The sequence below is a fragment of the Crinia signifera genome, chromosome 6 (genome assembly GCF_055691185.1).
Source record: "Crinia signifera chromosome 6, ASM5569118v1, whole genome shotgun sequence".
Lineage (NCBI taxonomy): Eukaryota > Metazoa > Chordata > Amphibia > Anura > Myobatrachidae > Crinia > Crinia signifera.
Genome location: NC_139222.1, coordinates 281,714,648 through 281,742,077, shown reverse-complemented (window position 1 = coordinate 281,742,077; position 27,430 = coordinate 281,714,648). Strand labels below are relative to the sequence as shown.

The 27,430-nt window shown below is 49.1% G+C and overlaps 1 protein-coding gene across 2 annotated transcripts in view; it reads left to right on the top strand.

Annotated features, from left to right (window-relative positions):
• The window catches only part of ACSL5 (acyl-CoA synthetase long chain family member 5), a 52,310-nt gene extending 34,152 nt beyond the window's left edge, over positions 1-18,158 (top strand). For both annotated transcript variants that reach the window (XM_083149819.1, XM_083149818.1), the window contains exons 15-21: positions 1,806-1,878; positions 3,457-3,545; positions 3,728-3,844; positions 12,201-12,344; positions 14,491-14,592; positions 16,093-16,164; positions 17,573-18,158. In XM_083149819.1, the coding sequence (XP_083005945.1) occupies positions 1,806-1,878; positions 3,457-3,545; positions 3,728-3,844; positions 12,201-12,344; positions 14,491-14,592; positions 16,093-16,164; positions 17,573-17,713 (738 nt within the window). In that variant the 3' untranslated portion in view covers positions 17,714-18,158. The remainder of the gene's footprint in view (positions 1-1,805; positions 1,879-3,456; positions 3,546-3,727; positions 3,845-12,200; positions 12,345-14,490; positions 14,593-16,092; positions 16,165-17,572) is intronic.
• The last annotated feature ends 9,272 nt before the right edge of the window (positions 18,159-27,430 follow it).

Here is a 27,430-nt window from a genome sequence, read left to right as displayed (position 1 = left end):
TGCGGCACCCACACCCCCCTGCGACCCCCCCTCCCGCAATTCACGGCATCCACCCACGACCTCTCCTCCCGTGATTCGTGGACACCCCTCACCTCCTCCCCCCCCCCCGCGCGTGATTCACGGCAACCCCAGGATTAAATGGCACATGCAAAACACTGACACGGCTATGGTCGACAATGAAAAAGGTTGACATGAGTTTTTGAAGATTTATTTTTCACTTTTTGAATGTTTTCATGTTCATTCTCATGTGTCGACATGGACACCAATGAAGTGCCACACTTATGTCAACATTTACATGTGTTGACCTTTCTGTGTTGATTTTTTCTTGTTGCAATTTTTTTACAGTGACAACTATGTGCACGTCAACCTAGACATCATCAACCAATTCTTTGTATAATATATAACACCTGTTCTGTTTTACTGTAGGTGTTTTAAGTCAGATCTTTTACTGCTACTATTACTGTTTATGTAAATGCATTCTGTATGACAGCAAAATCCTACCATCCTTCTACAAGAATATATAACCAACTAGGTGATTCATCGCGCCCCGTGCCCCCCCCCCCCCCCCCCCGCAATTCACGGACCCCCGCGCACCCCTTCTCCCGTGATTCACGTCCCCCTCCCACGATTCACGTCACCCCGGCGCACCCCCCCCTCCCACAAATGTCACTGTACCATCCACACTATCAATGTACATCTTACTCTGTAACCGCTTTTTAATTAAACAAAACAATACACACCCCCTTCCACATCATATGCTCTCTATTTAACACATTTCACCTATAACTCAAGTTGCAATACAGGCATCTTACATACAATTCTAACCATCTTTCTCATATACAAATGTTCACAAATTAAGGGGGCGCAGCCCCTTACGACGGTGTGAAGAGCGCCCGTAGGGCGCGATGAATCACCTAGTATATATATATATATATTACAGCTCTGCAGATGGGTTGGGATCATTTGGTCTACAGCAGGATGGTCGACAGTCATTAGGTCAACATGGGAAAATGTCGGCATTGGTGTAGGAAGACATCAGAAAAGGTCAACATGGTTCTAGGTCGAAAGGTCATTAGTTTGACAGTTCATTAGTTCGACCGAGTCTAAGTCGACAGTCAAAAGGTCGACATGGGGTTTTTCACTGTTTTTTTACCTGAATGTCAACACAGTCTACATGGACACAGTTTAAAGTGCACCACATCCCCTCGCTGCGCTCGCAATGCGTCGGGCACTTGGCCTCGCTGCGCTCGGCACACTATTTTATTCTCCCGCCACGCCCTAGTGGATGGTAGGTCATGAAATACCACCTGTCGGCACATGTCGGCTCAAAAAACAATGAAAAACCCCATGTCGACCTTTTCACTGTCGACCTACACATTGTCGGACTAACGACCTATCGAACTAATGCCCTTTTGACCTAGAACCATATCGACCTTTTCCCATGTCGACCTAGACCCATGTCTACCTTTTCCCCTGTCGACCTAATGGTGTTGACCTAATGACTGTCGACCATCATGCTGTAGACCAAATGACCAGATAGCAGTTCCCATTATTCTCATTGAGCACTAAAGTCTGCCTTATGTACCAAGCTCCAAAAAGCATGCAGAGGTATTCTTCCAATTTGTAGGGAACACAGGGAAAGCGCTTTATTACCGCAGGGATAATAATATAGGAAAATGATTATTCCCATATTGATTGAAACAAGTTCTGCCACTTCTGCGACTTTTAATACATACTTTATAGCGATACAGAAGTAGTAACAGGATCGGTGTCATGGCAGTAACACGAGTCCCTTGTGATCGCAGATATTTGAAGCCTATGGACAGACGGAGTGCGGAGCCGGCTGCACATGTTCCACCCCAGGAGACTGGACAGCAGGTAACATCCTGGCACCAGCTGGTTTATTATGCTAGATAACAAGACTTTGGGGTTGACGCAGCGCTGACTTTGGGGTTGCCGAACAGATCTCATATTTACCCCAAGTGTAGGCTGGTGAAAGTGTGTCCTGATGATGATGATAGTGGATGATGCGCACGGATAGTGGTAGATAGATTGAACTGATGTCGTTGATGCACTGTTACGGTGTCAGTGCACTGATGGTGAGTTCCTTAGAGCACTGATACTGTGTACATTGGTGCACTGATGCGGCGTCCGTGCACTGATGGTGTCTGTGCACTGATGGTGCGTTCCTTAGAGCACTGATGATACGTTCATTGGTTCACTGGTGGTGCGTTCCTTAAAGCACTGATCGTGTGTCCGTTGGTGCACTGATCGTGCATCCGTTGGTGCACTGGTGGTGCGTTCCTTAGAGCACTGATGCTGCGTACGTTGGTGCACTGATGGTGCGTTCCTTAAAGCACTGATCGTGTGTCTGTTGGTGCACTGATGGTGCGTTCCTTAGAGCACTGATTTTGCATCCGTTGGTGCACTGGTGATGCATCTGTTGGTGCACTGTTGTTGCATCCGTTGGTGCACTGATGGTGCGTCCATTGGTTTACTGATGGTGCATCATTGGTGCATTTGTTGGTGCCCTGGTGGTGCGTCCCTTGGTGCACTGGTAGTGCGTCCATTGGTGCAATGATGGTGCGTCCATTGGTACACTAATGCTGTGTCCGTTGATGCACTGGGGCTGCATCTGTTGGTGCACTGGGACTGCATCCGTTAGTGCACTAGGGCTGCGTCCATTGGTGCACTGATGGTGTGTCCAGGACCCCAGGCGAGGGACGGTGGGGGGGGGCCCACCCGCTACACCGGGGGGTTGGCGATTCGGCTGCTCGGCAGGGGGGCTATATGCAGCAGGGGGTCAGCGCGGTCTGAGGGGTACCTGCGGCACCCCCACCGCAACTTACAGAGCCCCGTTGGGTGCCGCTGTCCGGCCAGAAGAGAGGGAGCCGTCCGCTGTACCGCCCAGCCGGAGTGAAGTGCTGCCGCCCATCATCATCAGCCAATCAGCGTGCGGCCAGTGTTTTCAAAATCAGAAGTGCCGCCCTGTGGATGATGATGGGCGGCGGCACTTCACTTCGGCTGGGCGGTACAGCGGGCAGCTCAGTCTCTTCTGGCCGGACAGCGGCACCCGACGGGGCTTGTGCTGCAAGGACCCCTCAGACCACACGGACCCCCCTGCTGCATATAGCCAGGGGGGGGGGGGTTTAACCTCCGCTCACCTCCACTTACCTCCACCTCCACTTACCTTATATAGCCAGGGGGGGAAACTGCTCCGAACTGCCACCCTCCACCCTGGTTGCGTCCCTTGGTGCACTGGCGGTGTGTCTGTTGGTGCACTGATGGTATGTCCTTTGGTGCACTCATAGCACATATAAAGATACACCAAGACAGATTTCCAGTCAGGGAAATCTGTTGCATAATAGAAGCTAGTGATAAGGCACACAGTATAATACAACAAATTGTCATGTAATGCAGAATAACAACCATAATCTATAATATTTTACCTTCTAGGTCACGTTGGGGCCCCGCTGCCTTGTAATTTGATAAAACTAGTGGATGTTGTAGATATGAATTATTTCTCATCTAACGGAGAAGGAGAGGTACGTTTATGATGGAGAGCTGTCAACTTAAGAACATGAGGGGTTTGTTCCCCCATAATAGTTACCAATGTTATACTAAATCCACCTCTGCACAAGGTCTGCAGAATGCAGCAGCGGGCTGTGGAACATCTAGTATTGTTTCCTAGCTAATACATGTACATCATTGTGTTTCTATGTTCTAGATTTGCATCAAGGGCCCCAATGTGTTTGGTGGGTACCTGAAAGACCCAGAGAAGACAGCAGAGGCAATGGATGACGAGGGGTGGCTGCACACTGGGGATATTGGAAAATGGCTTAAAGTAAGTCACTAATGGGTAAAAATCTCCACGTATTACAGAGCTATCCTGAGCAAATGTCTATCATGTGATGTGTTTCCCGAACTGGGTGGAAGGGTGGTGCTTCTCTATTTCCCATCACTCTGGAATGAGAAGAAATGAGGGATAAGTTACAAAAGCTGTGCGTAAGATAGAGTTTATTAATTCCGACTAGATCGCAGGGCAAATGTATTCTCAAAATGGGCAAAACTATGCTGCTTTGCAGGCGGGGCAGATGTAACATGTGCAGAGAGAGGTAGGCCTGGCACTGATCGGTAGACTGTTAGGTCATAGATGTTAGAGTTGTGGGATGGGTTTTTGTAATACAATGCTGCCTTATGTGTTACACTATTTAGCAAACCTGCAGCAAAATTTGTGCTGCCATGATTTGGGGTAGTACGGATGGTGTAATGGTTACATTAATGCCTCACAGCTCTGAGGTCATGGGTTCTATCCTCACCATGTGTTATATATACAGGGCAGTACGGACAGTGTAATGGTTACATTACTGCCTCACAGCACTGAGGTCATGGGTTCTATCCTCACCATGTGTTATATATACAGGGAAGTACGGATGGTGTAGTGGTTAGCATTACTGCTTCACAGCACTGAGGTCATGGGTTCTATCCCCACCATGTGTTATATATACGGGGCAGTACGGACGGTGTAATGGTTACATTACTGCCTCACAGCACTGAGGTCATGGGTTCTATCCCCACCATGTGTTATATATACGGGGCAGTACGGATGGTGTAATGGTTAGCATTACTGCCTCACAGCGCTGATGTCATGGGTTCTATCCCCACCATGTGTTATATATACAGGGCGGTACGGATGGTGTAATGGTTACATTACTGCCTCACAGCGCTGAGGTCATGGGTTCTATCCCCACCATGTGTTATATAAACGGGGCAGTACGGACGGTGTAATGGTTACATTACTGCCTCACAGCTCTGAGGTCATGGGTTCTATCCTCACCATGTGTTATATATACGGGGCAGTACGGATGGTGTAATGGTTAGCATTACTGCGTCACAGCACTGAGGTCATGGGTTCTATCCCCACCATGTGTTATATATACGGGGCAGTACGGATGGTGTAATGGTTACATTAATGCCTCACAGCTCTGAGGTCATGGGTTCTATCCTCACCATGTGTTATATATACAGGGCAGTACGGACAGTGTAATGGTTACATTACTGCCTCACAGCACTGAGGTCATGGGTTCTATCCTCACCATGTGTTATATATACAGGGAAGTACGGATGGTGTAGTGGTTAGCATTACTGCTTCACAGCACTGAGGTCATGGGTTCTATCCCCACCATGTGTTATATATACGGGGCAGTACGGACGGTGTAATGGTTACATTACTGCCTCACAGCACTGAGGTCATGGGTTCTATCCCCACCATGTGTTATATATACGGGGCAGTACGGATGGTGTAATGGTTAGCATTACTGCCTCACAGCGCTGATGTCATGGGTTCTATCCCCACCATGTGTTATATATACAGGGCGGTACGGATGGTGTAATGGTTACATTACTGCCTCACAGCGCTGAGGTCATGGGTTCTATCCCCACCATGTGTTATATAAACGGGGCAGTACGGACGGTGTAATGGTTACATTACTGCCTCACAGCTCTGAGGTCATGGGTTCTATCCTCACCATGTGTTATATATACGGGGCAGTACGGATGGTGTAATGGTTAGCATTACTGCGTCACAGCACTGAGGTCATGGGTTCTATTCCCACCATGTGTTATATATACGGGGCAGTACGGATGGTGTAATGGTTAGCATTACTGCTTCACAGCACTGAGGTCATGATTTCTATCCCCACCATGTGTTATATATACGGGGCAGTACGGATGGTATAATGGTTACATTACTGCCTCACAGCGCTGAGGTCATGGGTTCTATCCCCACCATGTGTTATGGGTATATATACGGGGCAGTATGGATGGTGTAATGGTTATAGCATTACTGCCTCACAGTGCTGAGGTCATGGGTTCTATCCCCACCATGTGTTATATATATACTGGGCAGTACGGATGGTGTAATGGTTAGCATTACTGCCTCACAGCGCTGAGGTCATGGGTTCTATTCCCACCATGTGTTATATATACGGGGCAGTACGGACGGTGTAATGGTTAGCATTACTGCTTCACAGCGCTGAGGTCATGGGTTCTATCCCCACCATGTGTTATATATACGGGGCAGTACGGATGGTATAATGGTTACATTACTGCCTCACAGCGCTGAGGTCATGGGTTCTATCCCCACCATGTGTTATATATACGGGGCAGTACGGATGGTATAATGGTTAGCATTACTGCCTCACAGCGCTGAGGTCATGGGTTCTATCCCCACCATGTGTTATGGGTATATATACGGGGCAGTATGGATGGTGTAATGGTTATAGCATTACTGCCTCACAGTGCTGAGGTCATGGGTTCTATCCCCACCATGTGTTATATATAAGGGGCAGTACGGATGGTGTAATGGTTAGCATTACTGCCTCACAGCGCTGAGGTCATGGGTTCTATCCCCACCATGTGTTATGGGTATATATACGGGGCAGTATGGATGGTGTAATGGTTATAGCATTACTGCCTCACAGTGCTGAGGTCATGGGTTCTATCCCCACCATGTGTTATATATATACCGGGCAGTACGGATGGTGTAATGGTTAGCATTACTGCCTCACAGCGCTGAGGTCATGGGTTCTATTCCCACCATGTGTTATATATACGGGGCAGTACGGACGGTGTAATGGTTAGCATTACTGCTTCACAGCGCTGAGGTCATGGGTTCTATCCCCACCATGTGTTATATATACGGGGCAGTACGGATGGTATAATGGTTACATTACTGCCTCACAGCGCTGAGGTCATGGGTTCTATCCCCACCATGTGTTATGGGTATATATACGGGGCAGTATGGATGGTGTAATGGTTAGCATTACTGCCTCACATCGCTGAGGTCATGGGTTCTATTCCCACCATGTGTTATATATACGGGGCAGTACGGACGGTGTAATGGTTAGCATTACTGCCTCACAGCACTGCGGTCATGGATTCTATCCACACCATGTGGTATATATATGGGGCAGTACGGATGGTGTAATGGTTAGCATTACTGCCTCACAGCGCTGAGGTCATGGGTTCTATCCCCACCATGTGTTATATATACGGGGCAGTACGGACGGTGTAATGGTTACATTACTGCCTCACAGCACTGAGGTCATGGGTTCTATTCCCACCATGTGTTATATAAACGGGGCAGTACGGACAGTGTAATGGTTAGCATTACTCCCTCACAGCGCTGAGGTCATGGGTTCTATCCCCACCATGTGTTATATATACGGGGCAGTACGGATGGTGTAATGGTTAGCATTACTGCCTCACAGCAGTGAGGTTATGGGTTCTATTCCCACCATGTGTTATATATATACAGGGCAGTACGGATGGTGTAATGGTTAGAATTACTGCCTCACAGCACTGAGGTCATGGGTTCTATCCCCACCATGTGTTATATATATGGGGCAGTACGGATGGCGGCTCCGTTCTTCTGCTGAGGACCACCACAAAATACAGCAGACAGTTTCAGAGAACTGTGTGCTATATGGGGAGGCCATTTTGTGGTGGTCCTCAGCAGAAGAACAGTGCCGCCGGGACCAGCGAAATCGGTAAGCCTGCGGGGGATTGGGGGGAGGTGTAACTATAGCACCGCAGCCCCCGGCGCCCCCATATGCACAGCGCCCCCCCGCGGTGGTGGGGCTGCGGTGCTATAGTTACGCCACTGATATATACGGGGCAGTACGGACGGTGTAGTGGTTACATTACTGCCTCACAGCACTGAGGTCATGGGTGCTATCCCCACCATGGCCCTAACTGTGTGGAGTTTGTATAGTCTCCCCGTACTTGCATGGGTTTCATCCGTGTACTCTGGTTTCCTCCCACATTCCAAAAAATATACTGGTAGGTTAATTGGCTCCCAACAAAATTAACCCTAGAATGTCTGTATGTGCGTGTACATGTGGTAGAGAATATAGATTGTAAGCTCCACTGGGGCAGGGACTGATGTGAGTGTTGAAATATTCTCTGTACAGCGCTGTTGAATATGTGTGCGCTATATAAGAAACTGATAATAAATAAATAAATGTAGCTGTTTGAGCCATGTGCTTTTGGCTAGGCAGAGAGGTGGGAAACTCCAGAGATGAACTGTCCAAAGGTGTACATGGTAGGGATGGTCATCGATATTGATACTGCAACCAGCCATTGATAGGAATAAACTATGTAATGGATGACCATCGATAGTTTTACCTATCGATGGTCATCCATTTTCTCTGACTGACTGGCCCCTGGGCCAATCGTAACGTCGGACAGGGCTTAACGGGAGTTGGGGTGGGGCTATGCTCCATGTCCCGGCACTTTAAAAAAAAAAAAAAAACAACAGCAAAACATCGGTTTTTCTGTGCCATCAGTTGACGGGAACCATCTGGTTTCAATGATTTTGAATCATCGATGGTCGGTGGCCATCCCTAGTACATGGTACATCAAGTCCAACCTTTACCACCACCCCTTATATTAGATAACACTGTCCATTTTCTCCTTAACTACTGCTCAGTATATATGCTAATGAGAGTGAGGGGACATTGCGTTTGTCTTAACCTACCAACCGTCCCGCTAACTGCAGACTGTCCCGATGTCCCCCATAGGGTCACAGAGGGGGGGGAGGGGGACAGTTGGGGGAGCTGGTGATCATCACTGCTCAACTCTGCAAAGCAGCCTATGATCTCTGAAATGGCGTCTACCGTTTCACTGGGCACTCAAAAATAACAAAAAGGGAGGGTCACTGTGGTAGGCCACGCCCCTTCACTTGAGTTCAAGCCCACCCTCTCATGACCCTGCCCTCTTTTCAGATCGCATTGGAACAACCCCAGATTTGGATGAGCATACTCCCGCTCTACAGCACATAACCAGGTGCTTATCCCATACTGTGGGGTCTATGTACTAAGACTTGGAGAGAGATAAAGTGGAGAGAGATAAATTACCAGCCAGTCAGCACGTAACTGCCATGTTACAGACAGATGTATTAAGCCCAGAGAAGAGATGAAGTGGGGCTAAAGTCGAGGGTGGTAATGCACCAGCAAGCTAACTCCTAACTGTCATTTTTCAGCTGATTGGCTGGTGCGTTATCACTTTCTACTTTATCTCCGCTTTATTTCTCTCCAAGGCTTAATACATCTGCCCCTGTGTTTGAAAAATGACAGTTAGGATATGGACAAACTCTCCCGGATCGGCTGGGAGTCTCCCGAAAATCGTGTGGCATCCCTGACCCCCCCGCGCAAAAAAAAAGATAAGCAATGTTCCACAGTATAATTCACAGCACTGTAGTCTAACCAGTCGCATGAGGTGGGGTGAGGCAGGTGAGGCACGCCTTTCCTATCATACTAAAGTATACGTTACGGTTAGAGTTTTGATTTTATAAAGTATGTCAAAAATACAAAGAATATATAAAAATATCTTATTTTTATTATTCTAATCCTTTTTATAGTCAAAACTCTGGAGTAAAGAGTGTATGGCAGGTCTGGTTACCTTTTCTGCACATCTCTTATCAAAACTCAGCGAATCTCCAGCAGTGTATACTGCTGCACATGTGTATGATGCTGGTATGTACCCCGTGGCTCATATATTGTGTGTAAATCTGGCTCTGGTACTTGCCAGGAACTCCTCAGCCATTTACCTCACCGCACGTCTCTGAGCCTAATGCTGGGTACACACCAGGAAGACTAGGGCCCGATCCCCTCAATCTAGATCCAATTCCGACCAATTGGATGTAGATTGTGTGGTGATTGGGCCCTTTTCTGTCCTGGTGTGGACCGATACCGATCCGATGCGCGGTCCCGCGGGTCGGTCGTTATTCAGATCCTACCTGCTGCAGGTTGGATCTGAATAACGAACATACAGCCGGGTGCGGGTCGCCATCGGATCGGACCCGCTCACGGTGCACATCGTGAGCGGGTCGTGCCCCCCCCCCCGCTTCACCGTGAGCGGGTCAGACGAGACACTGACGACCCGCTCACGATGTGCATCGCGAGCGGGTCGTCGTGGTGTGTACCCTGCATAACACAGTTGTGTAAGGTGGGAGCCTAGGGTACCTGTCTCTGAAAACATGGCTATCGTCCCAAACCATGCTCACTTCTCACTAATGCATGGTCAAATCTCCAGGAAAATGGAGAGGTGAATATTATTATTATTACCAGGAAAAACTAGTGGTAAAAGCAAAAAAAAAAAAAAAAATTAACTAAAAGTGAACATAATAAAGAGGTAATGTAAATGAAATGACCATATTTCAACACCGCCTCCGAAATTGCTCCACCCTGGGCCTGCAGCTAATTTGCTTATTTTGACAAATCCAGCTCTGTTCTCAGAGGTCATTCAAAGAAGAAAACTCCCAAATCCTGAGATATGAATGTAAGAGCAGATATTTCCTGAGTGGGTGATGTAACGAGGGGACCCCATGTCACCCAAGTCGCCGATAATGATTGATAATATGAAACCAAACCTCACATGTGACATGTCTATAATGAATAGGCAATACAAGTCCTGCCTGGTGTTGAACTCATGCAGGGATTACAGGCCCCTCAAGACCAATTTAGTTCAGTAAATAAATCCAGGCCGGGCACCCGCTGGGAGACTAATCACGTCCCTGGGAGCCGGCGCTGTCTCTGGTTTAGTGATCAGTGAAACATTAACCGAAATGAGAATCAAATGAATGGAAATGACACCGATTGATCCAGCGCTGTCCTGTGACCAGTTACCAGGAACGAGGAGAGTGGAGCCATATAACACACGTAGATGGCGGTGTTGACGCAGAGGACGGGCCGGGGATGTTCTCAGAACTGTTACCGTAATCCGATAAATACTCAGCACTCGGACGCTTCTCCGGGAATTAGAACATTGTCCGATTACTGGCTAGCATGCCTCCAAAGTGCAACGTTGTATAATATATACCAGTGAGGTCTGGATGATAGTCGACGGTGTCTACACCAACAGTCGACACCATTTGGTCAACATGCACAATGTCAAAGTATTCAAAAGGTTGGCATGGCAATGATTGACACATGAAGAACTCATGCCAAACTTTTTAAGATTTTTGGGGATTGTCAACATATTTTATGTCGACAGTTATTTGGTCGACCATTATTGGTCGACAGGCAGTAGGTGAACACATGAAAAAGTTCAACTTGCATTAGGTCACATGGAAAGGGTCGACATGCGTTTTTGAATGTTTTTGTGTGTCTATGTCGACATAGGTCGGCATGACCACCGTTTAAGTGTACCACGTCCCCTTGCATGGCTCGCTGCCCTCAGCACACCAATATATTTCCCCTTCACATTTATTTGGATGGTAAAGTATGAAAATACTTTTTTTGAAGAAAAAAAACCCGTGAAAAACTAACGGCGATCTTTTTCATGCCGACCTTTTGCTTGCGTCAACCTTTTTCATGTATTGACCTACTGCCCGTCGACCAGACACTGTTGTCCTAACGACCGCATACCTTCCCACATTCCCACCTGAACTCCAGTAAGGAACGGCGACCTGTAACAAAGCGGGGCGAGCATTAATTGGTGGTCCAGATGCTCAGGTGTCAACACTGACACAAAAAAAGTGTTGACATTTTCAACTGTCAACCATTTCCGTGTCAGCATTTCCATGTGTCAAACATTTCTATATCGACCTTGTGTCCGCTTTTTCCCAGTGTCGGGCATGTACATGTCAACATTTTGGGGGTCAACTTTATTACTGTCAACCCCACGATCCCCACCCATGCGAGCATAGGGGGTGTAGTATGATATGTCTACATTCAGAATGTCAACACCAGAATGTTGTAAAATTGGATTGTTATCAACATGTTGACACCTGAAACAGGTCGACGTGGCTTAGGTCGAACCGGGTTGGAAGGTCAACACAATAATTAGGTCAACAAGGGCAAGGTTGACAGTCAAAATGTCAACATGAAGTGTTGACATTATCGACATGGTCAAATGGGCACTGCACTCTGCACACTATTATGTTTTCCCACCGCGCCATAATGGATGGTAGGTTGTGAAATACCGCCTCTCTTTTACTTTTGATTGTCGACCTTCCAAACCTGTTGGCCTAAGCCATGTCGACGTTTTTCAGGTGTCAACCTAAGCCCTGTGGACCTTCAGTGGTCAACTCAATGCATGTCGACCTAAAGTCCGTTGACCTAGTGACCGTAAGAAAGAGGCAAAAACATTAAGCAGAGAACGTAGCTACAGATAACTTATTTGTGTCGTCTTCTCAGAACGGGACCCTGAAGATAGTTGACAGGAAGAAGAACATCTTTAAGCTGGCGCAGGGAGAGTACATCGCCCCAGAGAAGATCGAGAACGTGTATGTGACGAGTGCGCCAGTCGCTCAGGTGTTTGTACACGGAGACAGCCTCCGGGTAAGTAAGGACACACCGTAGACCATAGGGACGTTGGGGACAATATGGAATGAGTGTGCAATGGCTCCGGTGAATGAGTGTGCAATGGCTCCGCTAAATGAGTGTGCAATGGCTCAGGTGAATGAATGTGCAATGCCTATGGTGAGTGAGTGTGCAATGTCTGTAGGGAATGTGTTTGTAATGGCTCTGGTGAGTGAGTGTGCAATGGCTCTGGTGAGTGAGTGTGCAATGGCTCTGGTGAATGTGTTTGCAATGGCTCCAGAGAATGAATTTGCAATGGCTCTGGTGAGTGAGTTTGCAATGACTTCGGTGAATGAGTTTCCAATGGCTCTGGTGAATGAGTGTGCAATGGCTCTGTGATCTGGTGAATGAGTGTGCAATGGCTCTGTGATCTGGTGAGTGAGTGTGCAATGGCTCCGGTGAATGAGTTTGCAATGCCTCCGGTGAATAAGTTTGCAATGGCTCTGGTGAGTGAGTGTGCAATGGCTCTGTGCTCTGGTGATTGAGTTTGCAATGGCTCTGGTGAGTGAGTGTGCATTGGCTCTGGTGAGTGAGTTTGCAATGGCTGTGGTGAGTGAGTTTGCAATGGCTGTGGTGAGTGAGTTTGCAATGGCTGTGGTGAGTGAGTTTGCAATGGCTGTGGTGAGTGAGTGTGCAATGCCTCCGGTGAGTGCGTTTGCAATGGCTCTGGTGAATGAGTGTGCAATGGCTCTGTGATCTGGTGAATGAGTGTGCAATGGCTCTGTGATCTGGTGAGTGAGTGTGCAATGGCTCCGGTGAATGAGTTTGCAATGCCTCCGGTGAATGAGTTTGCAATGGCTCTGTGCTCTGGTGATTGAGTTTGCAATGGCTCTGGTGAGTGAGTGTGCAATGGCTCTGTGCTCCGGTGAGTGAGTTTGCAATGGCTCTGGTGAGTGAGTGTACAATGCCTCCAATGAATGAGTTTCCAATGGCTCTGTGCTCTGGTGAGTGAGTTTGCAATGGCTCCGGTGAATGAGTTTGCAATGGCTCCGGTGAATGAGTGTGCAAAGATTTCGTTGAGTGAATGTGCAATGGCTCTGTGCTCTGGTGAGTGAGTTTGCAATGGGTTCGGTGAATAAGTTTGGAACACACTAAAATTGATCCACAGAACGACAGCGCAATGTATCGTTTTTGTTGCAGTATCTACACCGCGGTTGACCATGAAATTGTCCCATTCAGCGACCATTCTGTTTCTGATATATCATTCACTATAGCTTATAATGTCGCTTATGTCAACCCAGCTTCATTCTTTTTAGGCAAGAGTCTTTACCAAATTATTGAGCCAATTCAACACCCCGATTTGAGAACCACTTAGAAGCAGATGATTTGAGCATCTCTGCCAGGGCTGACACTACCATTACTCCGCTTATCACAACAATTATAAAAAACACTTACTGTAACACCTATAACAATATTGAGTTGCTATGGCAATACTTGGCAGAAAGCAGTTAGGCGTAAGGTTTACAGGTTGGTACGTTATTCTCTGCAAATATAAAATTAATTTTGCAAAAACAAAAGAATAGATTAAATTAAGTAAAAAAAAACAAAAAAAACTTTTACTCATTCTGAGATAACAATGGGATTTAATGAGACCAATGTTGTGTGGGTGTGGTGATTACCAGGTAAGTGTGGTCAGTGTTCACAGAGCCATTGCTATGTGGGTGTGGTCATTGCCATTTGGTTGTGAATAGTGCTGTGTGGGAGTGGCCAGTGCTATGTGGGTGTGATCATTGCTGTGTGGGTGTGGTCAGTGTCATGTAGGTGTGACCAGTAATGTGTGGGTGTGGCCATCTGGGATTACTCCAGACAGTCAGATAATCAAGACCTATTCCCTGACATTGTATAATCCTGCAATGTCAGGACTAGTGTGGCCAGTGCCTTGTGGGTGTGTACACCCACCTACACTATCAGCCTCAATATCTCCCTAAACTTCATTGTTAATCTGCACTTACTTGGTGCTTTGGCCGCATCCTTACCCCGGATTTCAAGGTACTCGTATCATAAGACTCGCTCACGGACATAGATATTACAGTACAGGCAACTATCTCTAAACACGACCCAAGAGTTCTGTTATACTCTGCAAGACAGAATATATAACCATGTAATGCTCATTCTCCTTCCTCAGTCCTGCCTGGTGGGAGTTGTGATCCCCGATCCAGAGGTCCTGCCAGACTTTGCAGCGAAACTTGGTGTTCGGGCCTCCTTTGATGAACTCTGCATCCATAATGTAAGTAAGCCATACCGGCTGGTATTTATCAATGCATTGTGCTAGGTAATATGAACAGGGGGCTCCGCGCAGGCGTGAAGGGTGGCTGCTAAGTACCTCGGCCTATTTGGGGGACAGACTGCAAAGTGGGACTGTGCTCAGCGTCTGCAGAGGGCTCCTGCATTCACGTGGGCATATGGCAATGCTGAGTACCAAGACTCAACAGGTCTCTAAGCACCCCTCAGCCATATAGTACTTGCCTACAGCCCCCGGTTTGGCCACAAGGCTCCTGAAAATTGCGTGGTGCTCCCGGCCTCCCGGAAGAGTGGGAAATCTCCCAGAGATAAGTGAAGTGAGCTGACCTGGCGGGTGATAATGTGCTTTGCCCTGAAGTGCGTTACCATAGTCATGGCTCCCAATGAAACAGCGGCATCCCAGTGAATATTTTACCCCTACCTCTAGTCCTAACCTCACCTCCCGCAGCCTAACCCTAACCTCCCCTCCTGCAGCCTAACCCTAACCTCCCCTCCTGCAGCCTAATCCTAACCTCCCCTCCTGCAGCCTTACCCTAACCTCCCCTCCTGCAGCCTAACCCTAACCTCCCCTCCTGCAGCCTAACCCTAACCTCCTGCAGCCTAACCCTAACCTCCCCTCCTGCATCCTAACCCTCCCCTCCTGCAGCCTAACCTTAACCTCCCCTCCTGCAGCCTAACCCTAACCTCCCCTCCTGCAGCCTAACCCTAACCTCCCCTCCTGCATCCTAACCCTCCCCTCCTGCAGCCTAACCCTAACCTCCCCTCCTGCAGCCTAACACTAACCTCCCCTCCTGCAGCCTAACCCTAACCTCCCCTCCTGCAGCCTAACCCTAACCTCCCCTCCTGCATCCTAACCCTCCCCTCCTGCAGCCTAACCCTAACCTCCCCTCCTGCAGCCTAACCCTAACCTCCCCTCCTGCAGCCTAACCCTAACCTCCCCTCCTGCATCCTAACCCTCCCCTCCTGCAGCCTAACCCTAACCTCCCCTCCTGCAGCCTAACCCTAACCTCCCCTCCTGCAGCCAAATTCTAAACTTCCTTCCTGCAGCCTAACCCTAACCTCCCCTCCTGCAGCCTAACCCTAACCTCCCCTCCTACAGCCTAACCCTAACCTCCCCTCCCGCAGCCTAACCCTAACCTCCCCTCCCGCAGCCTAACCCTAACCTCCCCTCCTGCAGCCTAACCCTAACCTCCCCTCCCGCAGCCTAACCCTAACCTCCCCCTGCAGCCTAACCCTAACCTCTCCACCTATAGCCTAACCCTAACCTCCCCTCCTGCAGCCTAACCCTAACCTCCCCTTCCGCAGACTAACCCTAACCTCCCCCTAGTGCCTAACCAGAACCTCAACCCCTTCTGTATGTGTTGTGATTCTGTTGCCTGACTGCTGTAAAGAATGAAATATCATATATGTGATGCACAATGTATATAACTTCGCTCAGATATGATTTGTTGGACATCTGTGATGTAAATCTATATTTTTCCCCCAGGCCGTGAAGAAAGCGATTCTAGAGGATATGATTAAAGTAGGAAAACAAGCCGGGCTCAAGTCCTTCGAACAGGTGCGTGGAACACGGGATCTAGTTCGCTTCTGTGATGATTAAATAGAGACTGTGGTTAGGTAAAAACCCAACTCTGGATACCACGGGGTAAATTTATTAAGATGGGAGTTTTATTGGTACTTGTGTACTAGCACGGCGCCCATCGCACCGCAGACCATATCGCATGCGATGGTATGCGATGCGACGCGATATCGGCCGATGTTGTACAATGCCATACAATGCGATGCGATTATAAATTGTATAAGCACCCTAATGGGTGCTTACAATGGTTAAATGCACCCCCACGCCCCCCCCCCCCACTATAAACGTGAACCCGAAGCGTGGCGAGCGCAGCGAGGCCGCGAGGGGCGGCGGTACGTGTCCTACGACCTTTTCATACCCCAGAGTAGAGTTGAGAATAGAAAGTGTGGCGAGCGCACGCGGATACCTTCACAGCTATACGCATCCCCTCGCTGGCTTCACAGGTATCCGCCACGCTTCGGGCTCGGTTGGTCGCTGTGCTCGCCACATTTTCTATTCTCAACTCCACGCCGACGTGGAAAGTGGGAGTATGAAAAGGTCGTAGGACGCGCACCGCCGACCCTTGTGGGCTCGCTGCGCTCGCCACGCTTCGGGTTCACGTTTATAGTGGGGGGGTGGCGTGGGGGTGCATTTAACATTGTAAGCACCCATTTCGGTGCTTAAAAACACCCTTTAAGGTGCTTACACAATGTTTCATCGTATAGGGGGCAAAAATCGTGTCGCATCGCATGCCATCGGGTGTATGGCATGCGATATGCGATTCGATTAAAAAATCGGGCAAATAATAATCGGGGCGCCGTGCTAGTACACAAATACCGTTTTATTTTATATCGGATGTTGCTATGGGCAACAAATCAGAATATCTTATTTATTATAGGACCTTCATCTAGACAACAATAGACAGTATCTGAATGGTTGCCTATAGCAACATCCCATCTGAAATAGAAATCCTATCTTAGTAAATTTCCCCCCATGACTACATTAACATGGTGGGCCTAATTCAGTGATGATCGCAGGTAGCAAAAAATGCTGATCTGCGCATGCGTGATTGCGCCAGCGAGAGGCATTAAACTACAAGTGCATCGCAAAAAATGCAACTGCGGTGTAAGGGACGACAGGGGGCATTGACTCAGCATTGTGGGGGCACTGGCCAGCAACACACGCAGGTCCGGACTGTTTTTCTGGGGGCAGTGTGACATCACACAACCAAAAAGATGGCGCCACTGCTCCTACACACCCAGGGGGCTTCTAGTATTATGTGCAGTCGACATTTGCAGTTTTGCGATTACTCGCACAACAACAACGGCTACTGAATCAGGCCCATTATTGTTTTACTTAGCGGTAAAACATTATTAGCGTATTCACGGCTTTATTGCGTCTGTTATAGGTGAAGGATCTTTACATTCACCCCGAAATGCTGTCTGTGGAAAACGGATTATTGACGCCCACGCTAAAAGCCAAAAGAGCGGAAGTTGCCAAACACTTCAAGAGTCAGATTGACGACATGTACGCAAAGATCCAGGATTAGGGGGAGCCCGTCCCCACTACACCGGCACTGGCAGTCTGGCAGATGGGGACAGACTCTGCCCACCTTGGTTATATGGATATGATGGATCAGAGGTGACGAAACTGTACCAGCCTGTCGTAACTGGGATCAATTACTGACTTTCCAGCGCCAAACAGGGCGGACGCTGGGCGTGATCCTGGGCGTACGGACATTGCCATGTAGCTTTATGTGTACATTATACGTTTATAGATAATTACATCTCTAAGCTCAATGGTTGCTATGGGCAACGCTACATCCTGACCACTATAATAGTACAATAAGGCATACAAGGACTAACAGTCCTATAAGGACAATCCTGGCTCGGTAACGTACCTACAATTTACCTTGATTTACTGGACTCTTCCATGATGATCTCCTTCCAAGCATCACTGTTGTATATACTGAGAAATAAACCTCACTGAATATATGAATGCTACGCGCTTCCTTTCTATATTGTTACATGACCCTATGACATTCCTCCCAACATGACCCATTCCAGGAGGGACCGCATGCTCTGTTCCTGGACTTCCTTGTCAGGGACAGTTGCTGATGTGGGGCAGCATACAATCCAAAATTCTAATAGGGGAGACACACCTACATACCTCCCAACTGTCACGATTACAGCGGGACAGTCCCGATTTTCGGGTCCTGTCCCACTGTCCCACCCTCGGCAGGCATTGTCCAGCTGCGGGGGGTGGCAGTTGGGAGACCCCCCAATCTAATAGAATAGACGCACAGCGTCTATTCTGGTATGAAAATGAGGTCGCGGCTAATTAGCATAAGCTGCAACCTCATTTGCATAAGCCCCGCCCCCTTTCAGACGTTATAGTGTCCCTATTTCCCCAACACAGAAGTTGGGAGGTATGCACCTACTACCAGCAAGTCCCGGACTGTGGTGTTTGGCAGTGGCTGGGGTGGCAGCCCTGGAATGGGTCATGTAGGTAGGTATACAATATGGCCCTTATTCTGGTTCACTGCAAAGGCAAATTCATTCTCAAATGTACAAAACCATGTGCACTGCAGGTGGGGCAGATGTAACTTGTGCAGAGAGAATTAGATTTGGGTGGGGTTTTACTTCAAAGTGAGAACTATATTGCTGTATATGAATAAAGCAGTCAGTATTTTCCCTGCACAGAAACAAAATAACTCACCCAAATCTAATTCTCTCTGCACATGTTACATCCGCCCCACCTGCAATGCACATGGTTTTGTCCATTTGAGAAGGAATTTGCCTTTGCGAGTTACCCAGAATAAGGGTCTATGTCGGTATACCAGGTGCATCATTCCGACATATCAGGCACGTCCTCTAGTGCAGGCATGACCAAACCACGGCCCTCCAGCTGTTGTGAAACTACAAGTCCCATCATGCCTTGCCACAGTTTTGCTATTAGGGAATGCTAAAACTATGGCAAGGCCTGCTGGGATGTGTAGTTTCACAACAGCTGGAGGGCCACAATTTGGACATGCCTGTTCTAGTGTGTACACTCTACTGCACGCATCATGGGGTCATTTTCAGAGTCGCGCGTTATATCTTTCAGTGTTTACGTGACGGCCGATGTATGAGCTTTAGAGGCAGCGTCAGACTAACACACTGGGAAAATCCCCAGTGTGTCGCCAGACTTGTAGGGCCCAGCAGTGGCGCACTGTAATATGGGTGGCCTGGCGCAGCCACCTGGGGCCCATGCACCAACAACATTGGGATTAGGCAAAGTACACACCAGAACGACATCGGCACGATTTGTCCTTTCTACGCCAAATCCTGCATATTGTGCAATGTGTACCCTTAACTGTCAAACAAAAGTCTTCCGACCCGACCAAGAAGCAGCACAGCAGAGCTGCTGAATGAACAACACAAGGGCAGCCACCCAAGAGGGTCCCACAGAGCGAATGCAATGTGCGGAAATGGAAGAAGGTGGAGGCCAAGAGGCTGCCACATAAGCCTGGCGTATGGTCAGGTGAATCCACCGAGCCAAAGTCTGCTTGGAAGCCAACCAACCGGACTTAGCAGCATCATTAAGGTCAAACAGGGCATCTGACTCGCAGAAAGCCGCTGTTCTGTCCACATAAATGCGGAGTGCCCGGACCCCATCCAGCAGCTTGGAGTCAGGGTCTTCCGCAAGAGAAGCCAGATCCACAATCGGTTGATTGATATGAAAAGCTGTCACAGCCTTAGGGAGGAAAGACAACTGGGGCGAAGCTCCGCTCGGTCCTCATGAAATACCAGGTAAGGAGGACAACAAGATAAGGCACTGAGGTCCGACACTCGGACAGCAATGCGAGCAATAAACAGTCTTCCATGCGATATATCTTGGGTGAAATTTAATAGGATGAGATATTCAGAAAGTGAGAGATTTGGTAAGAAATCTCCAGTTTTTTTAAAGTGGCAATCATTTACACTGCAAAACTGGTTTGATCTTGCAGTGTAAATGATTGGCACTTAAAAAAAACTGAATATTTCGAACCAAATCTCTCACTTTCTAAATCTCTCATCCTATTAAATCTGCCCCACTATGTCCACAGATTCCAGAGGTTCAAACAGACCACATTGGAGGAAAGTGAGTACAAGATCCAAATCCCATGAAGCCGTGGGAGCACGGAAGGGAGATTGAATCCTCAACGCCCCCCCCCTGGAAGAAGGTTTGTACCTCGTGTAACAACACCAGTCTCTGTTGGAAGAAAACCGAAAGGGCAGGTACCTGCACTTTCAGAGACACAAGGAGAGACCCCTCTGCAAGAAAAGGAGGAGACGAGCTACCTTGAAAGTAGACGGAGAGACCTGACGACTCTCTCACACCAGGAAACATACACCCGTCGTATTCGATGGTAATGGGGGGACGTAACCTGTTTTCAGGCGCTCATCATGGTAGGGATCACCGCAGAGGGAATCCCAGCTTTCCTTAAGGTGGACCTCTCAACAACATTGCCATAAAATGAAGACGCCCTAAGTCTGGATAAACGATGGGGCCTTGAGACAGCAGGTAGTCCTGCACCAGTAGAGGCCATGGCTCGTCTATCAGAAGAGACACGAGGTTGGTGTACCAAGTTCTGCGTGGCCAATCTGGCGCTATGAGCAGAACTGTCACCCTCTCCTTGCGTATGTGCTGGAGAATCAGAGGCAACAGCGGGAATGGAGGAAAGAGATAGAACTGGTAACACCAAGGGGCTTTTAGGGCATCCACGGCCACGGCCCCTGGATCTTTTGTGAAAGCACAATAAGGGTGCTTTGTGTCAACTGGATGTTGTGCATCAGAATCTCTGGTGTAGCTGCTTTTCAGGTTATTATACCCTGCGCCTGAAGAAGCTCCATCATCACTGCCATGACCTTCGTGTAGATCCATGGCGCAGGCCGTAGGCCAAAAGGCAAGGCCCGAAACTGAGAATTTGAGAACACCTGGTGAGGTGGCCAAATAGGGATGTGCAAGTATGCATCCTTGATGCCCAGGGTAACCAATTCCTCCTCTTCCAGACCAGCTATCACAAACTGGAGGGACTCCATCCTGAACTGGATGGCCTTCAAGAAAGGATTGAGCTATTTCAGGTTTAGGATGGGCCTGGCCGAACCTATGACTTCGGCACCAGAAGCAGACTGGAGTAAAACCCCAGTTTCTGTTGCTCCTGAGGTACAGGAATGACCAAATCAGTTGTAAAAATCCAGTTGGGGGTGTAGTCAAGAAGCTCATCCTGTAACCCAAAAAAATAAACTCCCTTACCCAGGCATCCTGACACGAGTGGACCCAAGCACCCACGAAGAGCAGAAGACGTGCCACTATCTTGGGATCCCTCACGTGGGTCAAAAACCCATCATGCTGAGGTCTTTGGGTCAACATATACGGAAGCAAAGGCGCCCTGACGTCTGGCTTTTCTAGAGGAGGATCAGCCTCAAAATCTACTGGCTGGGTGAAAGGACCAAAAAGACAGCCCCTGAAGCGTTCTACGAGGGGCATGGGGAGCAGCTGAAGGCAGGAAATAATATTTACCTCCTGTTACCTGAGAGGTCCATTTGTCCAGTTCAGGACCAAATAAAACCTCTCCATTGAAGGGCAAAGCTTCCACAGCCCAGCATCAGCCTGCCACTGGCAGAGCCAAAGAGCTCGACCCACTGAGACAGAAATTCTTGCAGCCACCATACATAAATCGGTAGAGGTCTATGAGATAAGCGGCTGCCTCACGAACGTGGTCAGCTAAGACCACCAGGTCCCCTGCTGCCAGGTTGGATTGTAAATCTCTGAAAAGTTGGCTCGCCCAGACCTCCAAAGCTTTGGATACCCAACAGCCCACCCATGCTCTAAGACACCGGCAGCAGTATAGAGAGTTTTTAATGTTGTTTGCAATTTCCTGTCAGAGGGTTCTGGAATAGGAAGCACAAGCTTTTTTGAGAGTCTGAAAATCGATGGTTCCACACTCGGGGGAGTCTCAATTACCGTCCTGCTTATCAGCAGGGAAAGGGAAAGGGGATAAAAATCTCATGATAATTGAAATGTTTTATCCGGCTGCTTCCAAGCCTCCAATAAGTGAAGGTCTAGTTCATCAGAGACAGGAAAGGCCACCGCCTGTTTGTGTCTCTTACCAAACATAGTAGGACAGAATGGGGTCTGATCCTCATCCTGTACCTTAAGGATTAATTTGACCTTGTCAATTAAATCCTCCAGCCCTTGAGAAACCTGTTCAGGTTCCTCCACGGCTTTAAACTCCGCCACCTCAGGGAGATCATCCCCCTCTAATGCAGGCATGTCATCCCAGAGTCATCTGAGGAAATAGCCTCTTATGCAAATAATGGAGGTGGGGGAGCTGTCTGTGAAGACACACTATTGTCCAGGGTCTTTAATAACCCTTTTACTCCAAAATCCCTGGTCAGACCCTGGTCTTTGAACACAGGAGTTTACAGGGTTGGACTCAGCTTCATTGATACATTACATCAGATAACTGTGAAATCCAGACAGGGACATCCTGTTGGGCTGTTAACATAGTGTGGGCTGCTGCACATGTGTCACAGAGCAGGGCTCCCTCAGGATGAGGAGGGGACTTACAGGAGGGGCTGCTGCACATGTGTCACAGAGCAGGGCTCCCTCAGGATGAGGAGGGGACTTACAGGAGGGGCTGCTGCACATGTGTCACAGAGCAGGGGCCCCTAAGCATGAGAAGTGAACTTACAGGAGGGCTGCTGCACATGTGTCACAGAGCAGGGCTCCCTCAGCATGAGGTGTGAACTTACAGGAGGGGCTTCTGCACATGTGTCACAGAGCAGGGCTCCCTCAGAATGAGGAGGGGACTTACAGGAGGGCTGCTGCACATGTGTCACAGAGCAGGGCTCCCTCAGAATGAGGAGGGGACTTACAGGAGGGGCTACTGCCCATGTGTCAAAGAGCAGGGCTCCCTCAGAATGAGGAGGGGACTTACAGGAGGGCTGCTGTACATGTGTCACAGAGCAGGGCTCCCTCAGAATGCGGAGTGAACTTACAGGAGGGGCTGCTGCACAGCTGTCACAGAGCAGGGCTCCCTCAGAATGAGGAGGGGACTTACAGGAGGGGCTGCTGCACATGTGTCACCGAGCAGGGCACCCTCGGGATGAGGAGGGGGCTTACAGGAGGGGCTGCTGCACACGTGCAGGGCTCCCTCAGCATGAGTAGTGAACTGACAGGAGGGGCTGCTGCACATGGGTCACCGAGCAGGGCTCCCTCAGAATGAGGAGGGGACTTACAGGAGGGCTGGTGCACATGTATAACAGAGCAGGGCTCCCTCAGCATGAGGAGTGATTTTACAGGAGGGGCTGCTGCACATGTGTCACAGAGCAGGGTACCCTCAGGAAGAGGAGGGGACTTACAGGAGGGCTGCTGCACATGTGTCACAGAGCAGGGCTCCCTCAGAATGAGGAGGGGATGTTACATATCTTGGTGTGAACCCACCGTTGGAGCATTGTGACCGGCACATGTGGACGATGGTGGTGGGCTGAGCCCTCAGCCGTGACTGCTATTTAGGATGGTCACGGCGCACCCTACACTGACTCTATTGGCCTTCTTGGGCAGGTGACCGTAGACTGCGGATTGCTAGGCTTATCCTGTAGTCGCCGTGTTCGAAGGATCGAGTTAAGCCCGCTCCAACCCCGATGCAACCAGGTTTTACGATATGACAAGTCTACTGCGACCGCCCGAGACAGGACCAAGAGGAGATCTAACTACAGGCGCTAATTGGACAGAACCCCTGGCTAACGGCACCAGGCCAAGGACGGGGCGTGTGACCGAGTCACAGGCACCGGACAAAGTAGTAACTGGGCGCCACCAAACAAAACACACGCCAAACACAAAACAGTACACTTAAAGTAACGGTACCCCAAAACAGGCGTAAACCCACAGCCGTGGGCCTCTCCGAATCACGGAGAGCTGAACCAGGACAATAATAACAATAACTTAGGATAAAGGGCCGCTTGCCCGCAGAAACAAAGAGTAAGGAACCAGGCTCCACTGGAGCACTTACATGACCAGACCGAACCCCCCGGCAGCACAGGATGGTTATGTGCACGCTGGGAGTGACTCGGCAGGACTGGATGGTGCCGCGCTGACCAAGACAGAACCGGATCAGGACTGGACCAGACCAAGACAGGACCAGAACCGGACCAAGACTGGACTAAGACCGGACCAGGACTGGAAGCGGACCACCGCAAGATGGCAGCTGGACAACGACTGAACCACGGCTGGACGACGACTTAACCACAACCGGACCGAGATGGGCCCGAGACAGGACGAGACCAAGATTGGACCGAAATGCCCACCTAAAATGCCGCCTTTTAGCCTGGACTCCCTTCTAGCTGGGAGCCAGGGTATACTAACCGCGGCCCAGCTGCCAGTGGACAAGCAAGCGGAGGACCCCGACGCATGTCACATGCAGCGGCTTCTGGTCCTCACTGTAATGGTGGTTACAGCAGCGGGTACTCTGGCTTGTACCGCACGCCGCGCCGATAGAGACCCCGGCAGCACCCGCATCGCAGGCAGGTAGGGGCAGGTGCTGTCCTCAGTGTCAAAAACAGTAAAAACTCAAAAAACCTAAGAGGGCTTAATAAATAATAATCATGACCTGCTCCTGCAGGGCACAATCTAAGACTGCCTTGCAGGGCCGGCGCCACCACTAGGCAAATCTAGGCATTTGCCTAGGGCGCCGGCCACTGGAGGGTGGTATTTCGCCCCCCTTACCGCCCGGGTACCTGTCCTGCGGCGCTGTACGTATATAAAGCTGGCGGCGGCGGCGGCAGCGGGGGGTCCCTACAGTCAATAAGAAATAACGAGCGCTATCCGCCGGGCTATGCGAAAGCGCTTGTTATGGAAACACTGGCCGCACGCTGATTGGCCAGTGTTTCCAAAACAGAAGCGCTTCCGCATAGCCCGGCGGATAGCGCTCGTTATTTCTTATTGACTGCAGGGACCCCCCGCTGCCGCCGCCGCCAGCTTTATATACGCACAGCGCCGCAGGACAGGTACCCGGGCGGCAGACACCGGGGCGCCCCCACCCCGACTTGCCTGGGGCGCTCCGGTGTCTTGCACCGGCCCTGCTGCCTTGGGGGGCAGAGTAGAAGGAGAGGAGCTAGCTACACTGTTTAATATTTTAAGTACCCATGCTCCTTGTGGTCACCTTCTATTTCCCACTGTAAAGCACTCCAGTGCCACCTAGTGGATGAATAAAAAAAATTTTGCGTCTACTATTTGTGTTTACATTTTGCCTCGGTCAACCTTTTGGCCAGGTCATTCATGTGCACGTGAAAGTGAAAGTGCAGATGGGAAACCACAAGAAGACCCCAGCCCTAATTCCAAGCCTCTTATCTCCCCAGCACATGTGTGACCGAGCCCGGAACGTTGCACTGTACGGTGTTGGAGGGTTAATGGAGGCATTCAGGGGCAGGGCAATTATCTGCGGCTCACCGGTGTCTAACAGGTAATACGGCATTGTCACTCATCTTCTAGACGGTTAATCCCCTGTGAACCTGGTTACTCCTCAGGATTAAGGCTCAGCACTAATAAGGCCACAGGGAACGCTGCATAGTATCACACAGTGTCATTGATGAGCATCTTCAGGAAAGTCATATTCCTAGCTGGTTTTGTGTTGAGTGGTCGGAAGGGACAATGGGACCTGGTAATTACCACCACTATAAAAGAAGGGGCGTCCCCCATTTTTATATGTTCCTGTCCTGAGGTTTTCTTGGTGAACATCTTCCTTGGCTTCTCCGGGTGCCATCCTGGACTCTTGATCTGCCATCTCCTTGTGTTCTCATGAGGCAGAAGGGAACCCCTGAGTCCATCCAGTAGATTTGGGATTATTTTGGAATATCCGGAGACCCCGCATCACTGCTGAGGCCTTTCCTGTGTCAAGTCTAGTTCTAACATCCGCAACAATACATATTTTGTGCCATATCCACTTAAATGAAATATTGTATTTTCTTCAGCCTTGTATTGTCCGGAAAGAAAAGGACGCAAATAACGTCTACGCACAATGGACCAAGGAGTCAATTTTTTTGTTAGTTAGAGTCTGGAAAACTACAGAAGATTTCTTATTTTCTTTTCTAAACACCAGCATCAACGTCTTTTTGGTTCTTGCTTGGGCATTTACCCCCTTTCCAAACCAGCAAAAATCTGAATTCTATACAAAGGTTCTCAGTGTCAACGCTGCAGGGGAAATATATTACGCTTTACACTTTCTTGAATTAAATGTGTAGGAATAATATGAATAACATACAAGACAACCTGCAGTATCAAATGAGGATAGCCCCTGGTAAGCGGAGGTGGGGGATATCTAGGCATTCCAATATCAATATTTCCGGGAGCAGTATGATTGGTCTACAACAGGAGTGGCCAAACCAGTCCTTGAGATCTACCACCGGTCCATGTTTTCCAGATCACCTAGCTGGTGCACAGGAGTAGTCATTACTGTCACATTTTCCAGACCACCTAGCTGGGGCACAGGTGCAGTCATTACTAACTGTCACAGTTCCCAGACCACCTAGCTGTGGCACAGCTGTAGTCATTACTGACTGACACATTCCCAAGATCACCTAGCTGGTGCATAGCTGTAGTCATTACTAACTGTCACATTTCCCAGACCACCTAGATGGTGCACAGTTGTAATCATTACGAACTGTCACATTTACCAGACCACCTAGCTGGTGCACAGCTGTAGTCATTACTAACTGCCACATTCCTTAGATCACCTAGCTGGTGCACAGCTGTAGTCATTACTAACGGTCACATTCCCCAGATCACCTAGCTGGTGCACAGCTGTAGTCATTACTAACTGTCACATTCCCCAGGTCACCTAGCTGATGCACAGCTGTAGTCATTATTAACTGTCACATTCCTTAGATCACCTAGCTGGTGCACAGCTGTAGTCATTACTAACTGTCACATTTCCAGATCACCTAGCTGGGCACAGGTGCAGTCATTACTGTCACATTTCCCAGACCACCTAGCTGGGGCACAGCTGTATTCATTACTGTCACATTTCCAGATCACCTAGCTGGTGCACAGGTGTAGTCCTTACTGTCACATTCCCCAGATCACCTAGCTGGTGCACAGCTGTAGTCATTACTAACTGTCACATTTACCAGGCCACCTAGCTGGGGCACAGGTGCAGTCATTACTAACTGTCACATTCCCCAGACCACCTAGCTGGTGCACAGCTGTAGTCATTACTAACTGTCACATTCCCCAGATCACCTAG